This window comes from Sciurus carolinensis, chromosome 14 (genome assembly GCF_902686445.1).
Source record: "Sciurus carolinensis chromosome 14, mSciCar1.2, whole genome shotgun sequence".
NCBI classification, from domain to species: Eukaryota; Metazoa; Chordata; class Mammalia; order Rodentia; family Sciuridae; genus Sciurus; species Sciurus carolinensis.
In genome coordinates, this window is record NC_062226.1 from 20,082,479 (window position 1) to 20,095,955 (window position 13,477).

At 53.4% G+C, this 13,477-nt stretch overlaps 1 protein-coding gene across 6 annotated transcripts in view; it reads right to left on the bottom strand.

Annotated features, from left to right (window-relative positions):
• Znf618 (zinc finger protein 618) overlaps positions 1-13,477 on the bottom strand; it is a 160,291-nt gene that overhangs the window by 64,203 nt on the left and 82,611 nt on the right. For all 6 annotated transcript variants that reach the window (XM_047524890.1, XM_047524889.1, XM_047524891.1 and 3 more), the window contains exon 2: positions 11,374-11,417. In XM_047524890.1, the coding sequence (XP_047380846.1) occupies positions 11,374-11,417 (44 nt within the window). The remainder of the gene's footprint in view (positions 1-11,373; positions 11,418-13,477) is intronic.

The window sequence follows — 13,477 nt, forward strand, 5'->3', positions numbered from 1 at the left end:
CTTTTCTCCTCTAAGTTGTTTACATCAGGGATTCTGTCACTGCTGACTAACACGGGGGGTCAGGTAGAGAGGGACCCCACCCTCTCCCCTTCCATACACACAGCTTTGCCTCCGGTTCTGACATACGCACATTTGGACCTCTTCGTCTCTGTAGTGGGGTAAATGTTGACCCCCGCCCCTGCCAAAAAGAGAGATGTCCACATCCTGATCCCAGAATCTGCGAATGAGACCTTACTTGGGGCAGGGCCTTTGCAGTGTAGTAGCTTAGGGTGCTGGCACTGAGCTCAGCCTGGAACTACTGGCGTGGACCCCACATGCACCGAGGGGTCACTGTAAGACAAGGAAGATCTGAACAGAAAGGGAGGAGGCCGTGTCACTGCAGCAACAGAGACTGGAGTGCTGTGGCCACAAGTCAAGGACTGCTGAAGCCACCAGAAGCAGGGAAAGGCTAACCAGAGGCCCAGAGGGAGCACACCTCTGCGGGCACCTTGGTCTCAGGCTTCTGGCCCCAAGAACTGGGAAAGAACAAACTTAGGTTGGTTTAAGTCACCCAGATGGTGGTACAGTAGCCCCCTTTACCTATGGGGGACGTATCCCAGACCCCCAAGTGCAAATGTGAAACCAAGGTAACTGTACCTAGCCTCACTCACACTGTTTTTTTCTGTGCCGTCTTGACTTTTCAGTGTTTGCCACATAGCACCAGAGTTAGTCTATCCTTCCATGTTTTATACCCTGGTGCCTCTTTATCACTACTCTTGGCCTTTATTAAATAAAAAAACAAGCACTGTGATACTAGTCAGAGTTGACCTGATAACCAAGAGAGGTACCAAGTTACCAGTGGGGCAGGCAGCATGCACAGGGTGGATACCCTGGACACAGGCATGATTCCGCCCGGAGAAGGAGGAAGCAGGACTATGTTGAGATCTCATCATGTCACTCAGAAGAGCAAGTAATCTAAAACTTACACACTGTTTATTTCTGGAATTTTCCATTTAATATTTTTGGACCACGGTTCTGAAACTGCAAAAAGTGAAACTGTGGGTAAGTGGGAACTACTGTCATTTGTTATAGCAGCCACAGGAAACTAATACATTACATAGGACTGAATTTGAAGAAATGGCTTGAGAGCAGTAAAGCTCATAAACAACTGCCCTCCACTACCAGAGTTTTCCTTTAGTTTGTTCTTATGCATCCCCACCACTGAGTTTGAATTGTCCAAAGTGCGTGAAGACTGCCAAGGGAGGTTTTCAAAACAAATCTCTTTCTCTGTGTCTTACCTGAAAATTCCAGAGCTTATACCCACCCCATCACACCTGGCCCCACAAGAGCCTGCAGCCAGATGGAAAAACCAAAGCACAGAAGATGTTTTGTTCACTCCCATGTCCCCAACTCAACGTTCACGGGGGAATGCACAGCACAGGGCCGAGCTTAGTCTGAGAGGCAATTCCGGCTCCTGTCCCGGTGCTGACAGACAATGCAACCACGTAACAACCACGGACCTGAGGCACCAAGTCAGGCTATCTCCAGGCAGGTTGGAGAAAGAGGCCCAGGCGATGCCAGGTGCCCCGGAGTCAGACAACACTGTTTCTGGGCACAATTTCTACATCACTCCACTCCAAAATGCTGACACTCGTTCTACCAAAGCACAGTAAATATGGAAAATTCTCAGTCATCTGAACGTCACTCTGATTTCTGTTGCCAATTTCCTGGGCTGCCCTTTCTGGGACTTGGGGGCATTTTGTTTTGTTTTGATTTTGATTTTTAAATTTTTTTATGTTGCTCAAACTGGTCATGAACTCCTAGGCTCAAGGGACCTTCCAGAGTCAGAAACCCAAGTAGCAGGGACAATAGCCATGCACCCCTGTCACCAGCTCCTGGGACTCAGTTTTTCCATTGAAACAAGAGTGGGCTGGAATCCGAGGTGTCTAAAGGCCTGGTAGAGGCCAGCCTTTACCCACAGGTGTGCGCCGTGTTCCTCTGCAGACACCGCCATCTCCAGACGCAGCCTGAGGACCAGGGCACCTCATCCAAGGGTGCCACTTGCTCTGGCACCGGAGACGAGAGGGGCGGGAAGCCCTCTCAGTGTGTAGGGAAGGCCCTGCTGACCTGCCTCGAGACCAGAACTTGATTAGAGGACGCCACCGTGCAGGAGAGGGCGAATGTCGCGGGCAGAGCTGAACACTCTCTCCAAGGATGCACGCGTGCCGGGACGCGAATCAATCACTCCCTGCTGCAGAGGCTGACTTCAGACCAAGCCCTCCACACTCCACCCGGCCACCCCCCCCCACAGATGATCTGAGCGCCATGACTGTCACCTGCTTGCGGATGGCGGCAGGCCTTCTCCTGGGCAAAACTCCTAGTCTGATGAGACTGTTGCCTCCACCACACCCCAGAGCTGCTCTGCTGAGGCCCCTGTGGTGCCATGCTGTCAGCCCAATGGTCCCTTCCCACCCCCACCCAGCTCGCCCGGTCAGCAGCCCTGAACTCAGCCCACCCTCTGCTCTGTTCAGCTCTTTCTTCACGTGGTCCTGGATCAACTGAGGCCAGGCCTCCCACCTTGGGGCCACTCCAAGGCCTCTTCACCTCCTGCCTCTGGGTTGGCAGGCCCAAGGGTCAGTTCTAGAACTCCTGTTTATCCCCCCTCACCACCCCACCCCTGCGGAGATCTCCTGAAAGCTCATTCTTTTAAATATTAACTTTATGATGATGAATCCCAAATCTACCTCCAGCCACCCCTCCCCCAGAACTCCAGACCCGCACCACCACTGCCTGACACCTCCGCTCAGGGGCCTCGTGGGTGCCCCAAACTGAGCACCTGCTGTGCCCCCACCCTTGTGCCAAGGCAGGACAGTCCTGCCCCCCATCCCAGCGTTCTCCCACTTAACCCTCGTCTCAGACACCACAACCCAACAGCTGTGGCCAATCCCACTTTAAACAGCATCCCATCCCCTGGGCCAGTCCTTGACTCTTCGCTCTCTCTCGCCCCCTACTAATGAACCCACCTGCAAAATACGTCCAGACCCTGACCACTCTCGCTGCCCCACGGCCACCACTCCAGCCCCAGTCACCCTCCCTTCCTCCTGCCTGGTCTAATCGCCTTAGACCAGGCTCTCCCCTGTCCTGTCCATGATCCCCAAATCTAAGATCGACAGAGAGGCCAGAGCAATGCTGGTCAGGCCCCTCCTGGGCTCCTGGGCTGCCGGTTCCTCAGTGTGCATCCCACATCGTCCCTTGCTCACCCCACTACAGTGCAAGCTGCAGGACCACGACTTGGTCTCGTCCCCCCACAGAACATGGCGGATGGTCAGAAAGAGCCTATCCACGTCAGCACCTGCAGCACCCGACGCCAGCAGGCCCTTTCTGCAGTCAATCCATCACTGTCACCCTGTGTCAATGGCTTCCCTGCTTTGGTAAATACTCAGCAATGATTAGAATATTCAGAACTGGTGATGCCTGGTTCACGTGGCCCTCAGTGTTTCTAGAAATGTCTTTCTCCACTGTCCCACACTCCCTCAAATAACATGGAAAGTGACTGTCATGCTTTAGAGGTGGTGGTCCCCCAAAAAGCTCATGTTAGCAAAAGCAGGAATGGTCAGAGGTGAAATTAGATTATGAGAGTTGTCACCTCAGCAGTGAATTAACCCATCGACGTATTAACAGTCCGAACGGACGACTGGGAGGTAGGGTAGGCAGGTGGGAGTGGCTGGAGGAAGCAGGTCACTGGGTGTGCCCTTGGGGTTCCCATGCTTGGCCCTGGCTGCTCTCGCGCTCTCTCTTCTGCCTCCTGGCTACCATGAGGTGAGCACTTTCCTCGGTCACGCCTTCCGCCTCCCCTTGGGCGCAGGGCAGTGGAGTTGGCTGAACATGGACTGAACCTCTGAAACCGTGAACTCAAAATACACTTCTCCTCCTTCAAGTTTTCCTGTGGGTACTTTGGTCACACTGATGGGAAGCTGAGCTGACTGAAGCGGCGATGACAGGAACCGCTGGGATGTGCCAAGTGTCTGCAGCACTTCAGGCCGGGGAGTCGCCCCCTCGTAGCTCTGCGACGCTCGTACAGAAGGCGACTTGTTTCACAGGAGGGCATGGATTGGAAAAACAGTGCCTTTCTCGTGGCCTCTCGGCTTTCGAGTGACAGAAGCGAGTCTACCAGGGCTCCTTGACCCCAAAGCTAGGACTTTGAATCATGTGGATAATTTTTGCTTCCTCTTCTCAACAGAATTGAGAAAATAATAAAAAAAACACCTGTTGAATGAATGAACAACTACAAGACCGCACGCCCGGCGCTCCCAGAGATGGAGCACGCCTTCCCGGGCTCCCGCTGGCTCCCCGTATCCAGACCTGGCACTCGGAGACGCCTCAAACGGTGGCCCAGAACTGAGAGGGAGGGAGGAAGGCAGGAGGGGCTCCGTCTCCACACAGAACCTGTGCCCCTGTCCGCCGCTCGCTCACCACGATGAACTCTCAAGAGGCTGCTGGGCTCTGACGCGCCCTTTGGATACAAAGGGCCTCCTGTTTCTAGTCACAGGGACAGAAATAATAACGGGAAGAAGGTGGCAGCTTCGCCACTCTCCTGGGAAGGCCAGGAAAGGGAGCCTGCAGCAAGACACAGGCCACCAGCAGGTGGGATGAGCAGGCTCGGACCCGCCATTCCACCCGAGTCTCAAGTCTGCATGCGTCACCTGCTCCTCCGTGACCCCAGCTGCACGTCATTTGTGTCACAATCACTGATATCTTTTAAAAAATAGTCAAGAAGAAAAGATGAGATTAATAGATTGAAACTATTAACCTATTAAACAACTCTAACCAGTCTCGAAACTCAAAATAACCTACAATGCATAATAAATACATCATTAGTGGAGATAATTCTTAGGCACTTAATTTTCTTCAATGCACAGTGTCAGTCAGCCACAACACTGGGTAATATTGCAGTTAGGAAAGATGACATTGAGATTTAAATATTAAGAGTAGATTCCCTGGCTAATTGAAACCTAAAGTAGGGGAAGCAGGGTCCTGGAACCCTGTCAAGGCGCCAACCCTAAGAATGAGCCCTGTGGCAGCAAGGGACAGGAAAGACCAGGGACACACTGCAGCCAGGCTCACTGCGGGAGGAGCGGAGGGGAAGGATGTGGAAGGTGGGCCCGCGGCCACCACCTTCCTTCACCAGCCGCTCTGCATGGGTCGTGAGCCAGCCAGCCAGTGAGGGCCAGGAGAGGCCTCCTTAGATCAAGGGTCTTTGGCATGGCGGGCCCAAGAAGCGACAGGTCCCATCCTCAGTGACCACGCAAGGCTGCTCTCACTCTGAGCACTCTGAACTGATAACCCCAGGTTCAGGAGAAGAATTCGCTCATGGAGCACCATGGCAGGCGGGTGCTGGGTGGGGACTGGGCAGTTTCCCAAGAGACCCCCAGATCAATTCTCTTTGCTGGGCCACCCCAAGCTCAGGTGCCCTTTAGAAGCAATGACTCAAGGATTTTTGTGTACGAGAATTGTGGTTTGCATTTTGAAGACTGTCTCCTGAGGACAAATGTAAAGCTGCCTGTGAATTTTCCAGAATCTGCCCTCTTACATAGAATCTAGGTTTAGTGATAATTGTTAAGCAGAGAATGAACTCTGCCCACCAAGAAAGTATCTGGCCCTTTTGGATATGGGTATGATCCCCCAGAATCAACCTGCAGTTTATGAGTTTTGTGGACCAACTGTGCCCAGAGTTTGGTAGGGGGAGAATATTCATTTCTGGAAATTGCATCTGAGATCCATGCACAGGAACATAAGCCGAGAGTCAAGATGAGGATGCCTTCTGACTGAAATGTTCCTAGTTTCCAAATAATTTATTCTGTGAATACCACACTGCCCACTGACTATCACTGGGATGAGTGTTACTGTGAAATTTTGTGTAAATGAAATTAATTTGCTCAGGATGACTTTTATTTTATTGTTGGAAACCAAAATGCTAAGTAAGAAGATTTATTTAAAGAATAATCATGCAACCACACACATGTGGTTATGATTAAATGGTCCACTGGTACAGACCTTGGCTTCAAGGGTGAGACTCAGCTAGATCCAAAGACATTTTACTATTTGAGTGAACTCAGAGAAGTCTACCTTCAACTTACTCTGAAAAAGAACACCACCAGCTGTCAGGCATAGGCACAGTGGTGCACACCTGTAACCCCAGCGACTCCAGAGGCTAAGGCAGGAGGATCCTAAGTTCAAGGCCAGCCTCAGCAACTTAGTGAGGCCCTAACTCAAAATAAAAAATAAAGACAGGCTAGGGATGTGGCTCAGTGGCTAAGCACCCTGGGTTCAACCCTTGGTAGGAAGGGGGGAAAAAAAAATCACATCAGGTATAACCTCAGAGGGGCTGCTGAGGGGGGCAAATGTGACCTGTAAAAACCCTAAACTATAAGACACAGTGACCTGAGCCTGGCACTCCCATAACAATGTCACGCCCACATATCACGTCACCTCTGCTCCATTCGCCCAGGACCCTGGATCTTACGCAGTATATAGCCAGGGCCCTGGCACCTCTCCTGGCTGCCGTAGCAATGCAATCCGTATGCTCCGTCCCCACCCTCCTCCCGGCATCCAGGCTCACTGAGAAACCCATGGCTGCCCACGGCTGCCCGCTCCTAGGAATCCAGCCTGCATGGTGGTGACGGGAGCGTGTATTTGACACCTACTGTGGCCCAGGCGCTGTGCTGAGGGTGCACACTCCACTGGACTTGCTGCTCACTGACGGCACAGTGAAGGTGGTTCCAATGACGCCGCTGTGTGAGGAAACCCACAGGTGGGAGGTCGCGTAACTCGCTCCAGGTCGGGCCACCAGGCTGTGGGCAGCACAGGATCTGCACCCAGGCAGACTGAGCCCTTCATCTCTGGGGTAAGCTGCTTGGCCCCCAGCAGGGCTAGAGAAGGTGAGGAAGGTGCCCACCGGCCCAGGCAGGGAGGGCAGGGCTGGGAGGGTGGGGGCTACGGGGGGAAGCAGCCTGGGGCCAGCCCAGGACCAATCAGGAGGCTATGCGTTTTTGGATGCGGGCTTCGATCAGAGTCCTCAGGCCTGAAAACAGCCTTTTCAGAAACTCCTGGTTAAGCTGCTGTCTAAGGTGCCGTCTGTCCTGATTGCCCCCTGCTGTTTATTCTCCTCCCAGCAGCCAAAACGAGCCTTTTGAAACCAAGTCACGTCGTGGCACCTCTCTGCTCAACATGTCCAGTGGCTCCTGATCTCAAGCACAGTGATGGCCATAGACCTGCGAACAGTCTCCAGTGGCCTCGCTCTTGCTCTGACGCAACGAACGTGCTGCAGGCCGGGGTCCTCCACACCCTGTTCCCTCTGCCTGCAACGCACTTCCCGAGACTGCTCGGCTCGCCCCTCGTCTTCCAGGGATGCCTCTCCTGACCTCCCACATTAAAGAGGCCGCACCCTCCCCACACTGCGCCCATTACTGCTGGCAAGCCTATCGTTCATTACCTCTGTCCCTCTCCCCCAGAATCCCGCTCTGCAAGGACAGGGCATTCTGTTTTGTTCACGGCTGTATCCCCAGACCTAACGCAGATCCTAGCGCTTAGTAGGCCCTCAATAAATACTTGGGAAATGAAAGTACAAGACTTGGTTTTATCACCTTCGCCCTCCAACCTCCCATCTACGGGATCCTGTTCAGTTGTTAGGCAACTAGGATGTTCAAGGAAGCAAGGGATCTCTTAACCTCTCTGCCCTGTTTCCTGATCTCTAAAATCGGAGGGTCGGACTAGATAACCTGCAGTCCTTCCACGCTGAGACCTTCGGACCACAGAAAGCCATCATTCTTCCTTCCAGCAAGCCTGCAACTGCACTTACTTGATGTCAAAAACTGCAATTCCTTTAGAATTTTCCCCTGCGAAGGCCCCACAGTCCCAGGACCGCTGAAGTAAGTGAGGCTTGGCGGCCGTCGGGCGACGCGAGCTGTAACCTGCACACCAGGTCACCATTAACCCCGAGTGCTGGATCACTGGTCTTGTAAAATCCACCCGGGCAGGGTTACAGGGAAGTAAACCAGACCACATTCGGTTGTTTCTTCAGATCAGGAACACACCTCTCCTTGTCCCCCTCAATTTAACACTAATTCCTTAGCAGCCCGTGCTGTTAGTTTTGGGGTTTAGCCAGAGGCCCTCTGGAGAAAAAGCAAAACTGCATATTCCAGGCCAGAGGCGGGCGCGGGATAAAAGCAGCGCCTGGTAGTAACAATGCGCACCACGGCAGGGCGGGAGCCAGGCGCCGCCCAGGTCATTCCCGCCCGCTCTGATTTGGGGGAACCATAGCACCTCGGTTTCTCCATCGGAAACAGAGACTAAAGGAGCTCTGAAGTGCAACAGAGCATCTACCCACCTAAAGCCACCTGGCTGGGGTCAAAGTCATCAGTGACACAGCTTGGGTCACTGCTATCATCCTCCTGATGCTTCAGCGTGTCATTCACTCCTGAGGACATGGAGTCAGCATCTGGCCATCTGAGTTGGCCTTTCAAAGAATGCTACAGGTTTTAATCACAGAATCAAAAGAAACTCACCTGGGAGCCCCCCCAGAGCCCGGCCTTCTTAGCAGACCCTGGTCCCTAAGGGGCTCCTGTAACTCACGTCAACTGAGCACACGGAGAAGTAGGAGGGCGGAGCAGGGAGGTGCATGCCACACCGAGAAGCCAGACCCGGAAGTGGCCTGGCTCTGCCACTTCCTTCCAAGGAGCAGCCTCCCTGTGCCTCACCTTCCCCGTCTGTAAAGTGGGCATACTATGAGCACCTCCCTGGCAGGGTTATTATGAAGATAACACACAATTAACAAATGAAGACATACAAATCACTTAGCTGGAGCCTGAGGCGGAATTGGGCTAAAGGACACTCCTTACTAAAAGGAATTGTGCCTGACATGTCGGGTCACCCGGGACCCACAGGTCTGTGCTGCCTTCCTGGTGGGCACTAGAGCACCGCGGTAATAACCTCAGTCACTAAGAACAGGTGGTGGAGAGCCCAGGCTAGGCAGAGAAAAGAGGGGGCACACATGCCACCCTTGCCCTGCCCTGACCAGCAGACACCTCTGATCGACCTCCACAGGTGTCCCCAGCGACCGCAGCATCGGGCTGGGAACACTCAATCCGCAGCTCCTGCAGCCACTAGCACCGCTAGCAAACTTGCCTGCGGTCCTCTGCCTCCCCTGCTCAGGCAGGGCCCCTGTGAGAGCCTTGAAGCAGTGAGTAGGGGCTCCCACCAGAGTGAGGAGGGGGGCGGAGCTCAGGCGGCTGCTGTGGACCAGCACGGTGCCCACCCAGACACTCCACATGTCTGCGGGGTGAATAAATCAGCATCCGACCCAGCCCAGGCACAGCACAAAGGGCGTGTGCACAACCAGCATGGCAGGAGGGCACAGTGGCAGGCCAGACCCTGGCCGGAAGGTGGGCACACCAACTCCACGGCCCCTTCCAGTTCCGACTTCAGATCCAGCCACCACCAACCAGTCCAAGGACTGTACCTGCCCCAGAGGCCACAGCCTCAGGCACTGTTCTTGTACAGAGTCCTCCACGGGGCTCCAGGAAACAGGATGGTGGGCAACCGCGGGGCACCTGGGTTGCCACGGACACTCGAGGGCCCAGGTCTACCTCACCCCTGTAGGCTCTGCCTCTTCCCTTCCAGCCCACGTCCCCTGCCCCTGCACCATCCCCGTCTCTCCCCTCGTCCACTGCATCTATCCATCCACATCCAGAATGCCCTCGAGGGCCCAAGACAGTGCCAAGGACACCTGTGGTTCCTGCCCCGCAAAGCTGCCACTCCAAGAGAGAAGGAAACAGGTGCACACACACAAATAATTAAACAGTGTAGGTAGACAGGCGGTGAAGGCCACAGGCGGGGGTGGCCGGTACTTTGAAAAGGAGGAGGGGAAAGCTTCCTTGAAGGGAGGACTGAATCAAGGGCTGGAAGATAAAGGACACCAACTATGGTGGAAAAGAGCATTCCCGCCAGGATGGTGGCGTGTGCCTGTAATCCCAGCTACTCAGGAGGCTGAGGCAGGAGGATGGCAAGTTCAAGGCCAGCCTCGGATCTAGCAAGATCCTGTCTCAAATTCAACAAAGCACATCCCTTCGTGTACACATGTATGTATTATCCATGGCTGCTCTCACATACACAGGCAGGGTCGAGAAAATGTCAGAGACCACAAGACCGAAAAAATATAAAATATTTGCCAGGTCATGCAGGGTCCTATGGGTGGCAGGGACCTCCTGTCTGGTGTCCTAGTCTTCGATCTACCCTGCAAAATGCTGCCAGAGTGATCTTCCTGGAACAAAGAGCCACACACATTATTCTGCCCATACTCCATTGATTCCCTAAGTGTGTTCCAAGGAACACTTGTTCAATGGCATGAACCTCAATAAAACGGTCCCTCAGTCAATGAAGCCTGAGAAACGTGACATTCTCATCTCTCTCGGATGTTTCCAGCATGTACATGAGCGCATTAAAGGCTCTGCAAACTCCCAACGCAGAGAAACCTGTTTGACTTTGTTTAACCTGCTGTCCTCCAAATGTATTTGACCACAGAAAGAACCCTTTTATCCCCCACACCACCAAAATCTTTGAAAATTTTAAAGACCTTCTGTTCCCTGGGCTAAAGGGCAAACTTTTCTGCTCAGCATTCACAATCTGCCCTCAAGTCCAGCAGGGGATTCTACAGCCCAGTCCAGATTGTCTGCATGTGCCAGAGTCAACTCTCCTGTCCATCCTCTTCCTTCTTCCTGCCTCCAATGCCCCAAGCAAAGGTCATATAATCCTTCCAGCTCTGTTCTCAGCACTGGAACAGGAGCAGAGTCAGTGACCAAGCGCTTACCTGGGCCCCCTGCACTGACGTCCCAGCTTGGGTCCTCTGCAATCTCTGTCTCCATTCTGGTGATGGCAGCTCAGCTTTCCTTTAGGACCACCCCTCCCCCATCTCCAAAGGTGAGGATGGACGCCTGGCCTGGCTCCTCAGAGCATCCCACTGCCCTGGTCTGGGGTAACCAGCACAGGGGGAGGGGCAGGGGACCTGAGCACTTGAGCCCAGCGCAGGGCAGAAAAGCCACATGCAGATGGGGGCGGCTCACCCCGGAGTCTACACTGCAGCAGTCAACCCCCCAACTTGAGGGGCCAACGGTCATTCAGGAACGTGCCATCCTTGAATTCTATTCATGGATGCCCATAGAAGGCACGTGGACAAGGCCGTCTACAACCTCACAGCCTCTGTGAAGCCATGGCTACTTTTCAGCCAAAAGGGTGGATCTGGACTGTCCAATCTTTCAGGTGGAAGGAGGATCAGAAAGTGGAGGCTGTTGGTCATGACGACCAGGGACAGAGGGAGGGGTGCTGGGGGCAGGGACTTACCTGCTGGCAGTGCTTTTCCTTCCGGCTGCACTGGCTCCGTCAGCCTGCAAAAGAAATCCAAAACACCCACATCAGCCAGGTGGGAGCCGCGCGGATTCTACCCACCGACACCCACCGAGCTCCCGCTGAAGGCCAGTCTTCAGACAGAGGGGTGAGCAGGCCACAGCCCCTGCCCCATTCCTCAGGCTAGAGAAACCTGCCCCTAGTGGTGAGAGGGAGTGGGCCCTCTCTCCATCCCCATCTGCTTGTCCCTTTAAATCTGGCGAGCACCCACTGCCAACACAAACCAAGCAACCGCACAGCCCTGGGGACTCGGTGAAAAGTAAGTAACCAGTTAAATCTGAGATTGAATTGCACCATCTTTATTTTCAGCTGGGATTTCCAATAAAACAGTAGCTGCAGATTTATTCCTACCAAACAGAGGGGGAAAATCCTATTATGTTAAAATATTCTGTCCCCCAAACCTAGGAGCCGGGGGGTGGGGGGCGAGGCCAGAGTCCTGGTTCTTAATCTCTTTTATTTGGGGGTGGGGAACGGGGGGATAAGGCTGACAAATGAAATTTTCGGGAATCATAAAATTCTGGTTCAGAAGGAGAAACTGAGGTCCTGGGCACAGAGGGAGCAGCCTGAAGTCTCATGAGGACCAAATGACACACATCTAAGGTCCCGACTCTTAGGCCAGTGCGCAAGAGAACCTAGATGCAGACATGGAGCAATGCCAAGGTCCTCTACCACCAGCGGCTGGCACGCAGCGCATTCCCTAGCTGCCTCGAAACGTGTAAGGAGAGGAACCAGAGTTAGGTTGATGCAGGTTTGAAACTTTAGCACGTGTTTATAAACTCAGAATTTTTCCAAGTGTAGAAAGGCCATGCTGCATATGCCCTGTACTGTGAAGCATCCAGGCGGGTGCTGTGGAGCCCCAGTACTCAAGCTCCCCATATTCTGCTGTGAAACACGCGCACAGGCAGCCCTGCGTGGGCCGATGCACCGACGGCCTCACGCAGCCTCCTTGCCCTCGGGTCCGCTGCTGCTGCTCACAGGTTAAAGTTCTTTCGTTCCTGAGCTTTTCACATTTCCAGACTGTGGGAGTACGACTGAGGTTTAAAAGTAGAAACAGCAGCCACCTTTTCAATGTACACTTAGAATCTAGCTACAAATCAGCAAAACCAGATGGCGAACTTTGATTAAAACCAACATGTAAAAATAAAAGATTTTATCCTCCCCCCCCCCCCACCACCAAAAAAAGGCCAGATTTCCAACTTCTCTTAAAAATCCAGAAATCCCAGGGACACCTAGTCCCAGAGTGACAACCAATTAGAGCTGACAACTTGTTTCTCCACAGTCCCCACCCCTCCCTCTCGTCTTTCTTAGGGTACCTGCCTGGTCCTGCGGATGCCACTCTGCTCCTGACAGTCATCCGTCAGGACGACTGTGTGTGGACATGACGCCACAGGTAAACACACCTGCTCTACAGGTAAAGACACAGAGGGTCCAAGACTTCCGTTTTCTGAAAGTCCCACAGCTATAGGCCCAGGCCTGGTCACTCTGAAGGCCACCTTCAGCAGCTCTGCAATATTTATCTCCCACCAACATTCAGGAGAACCAAACAGGAAGTGGGTGACGCCACAGAGCCCCCAGTTTCCACGCAAGGAAAATGGAAAAGTCAGGGAAGGAGAGGTCCCGGGGGAAGAAGAAGTGGAATGGACCATCGGGACATGATTTCAGCAGACCTCCTGCCTGCCACGTCACTGGGAGCAAAGGACAGGATCACTTACAGCCTCGTCCTGCCACCCCTCCTTCCTCCAGCCTGTACGTGGTGTGTCATGACGCTCATGTCCAAGACACCAAGTGCTGGAGCATTACATACACGTTTTTAATGTTGTTGTTTTGTTTTGTTTTTTCTTTTTCCATCACAACTTTAAGCAGCATTGACCAGGTCAAGTGCGGGGAGCCGTGACCGAGTGTCTTCGGCACACCTCATCGTCTCCACTGTTTTTCTTTCACGGAGCTGATGCCACTTGAGTATCGAAGCACTAAGTCACACTCGTTTCTGTTTCCTCCACTCGGTTTTATAAACCGGGACAAAATGCCGACAATGCTCAAA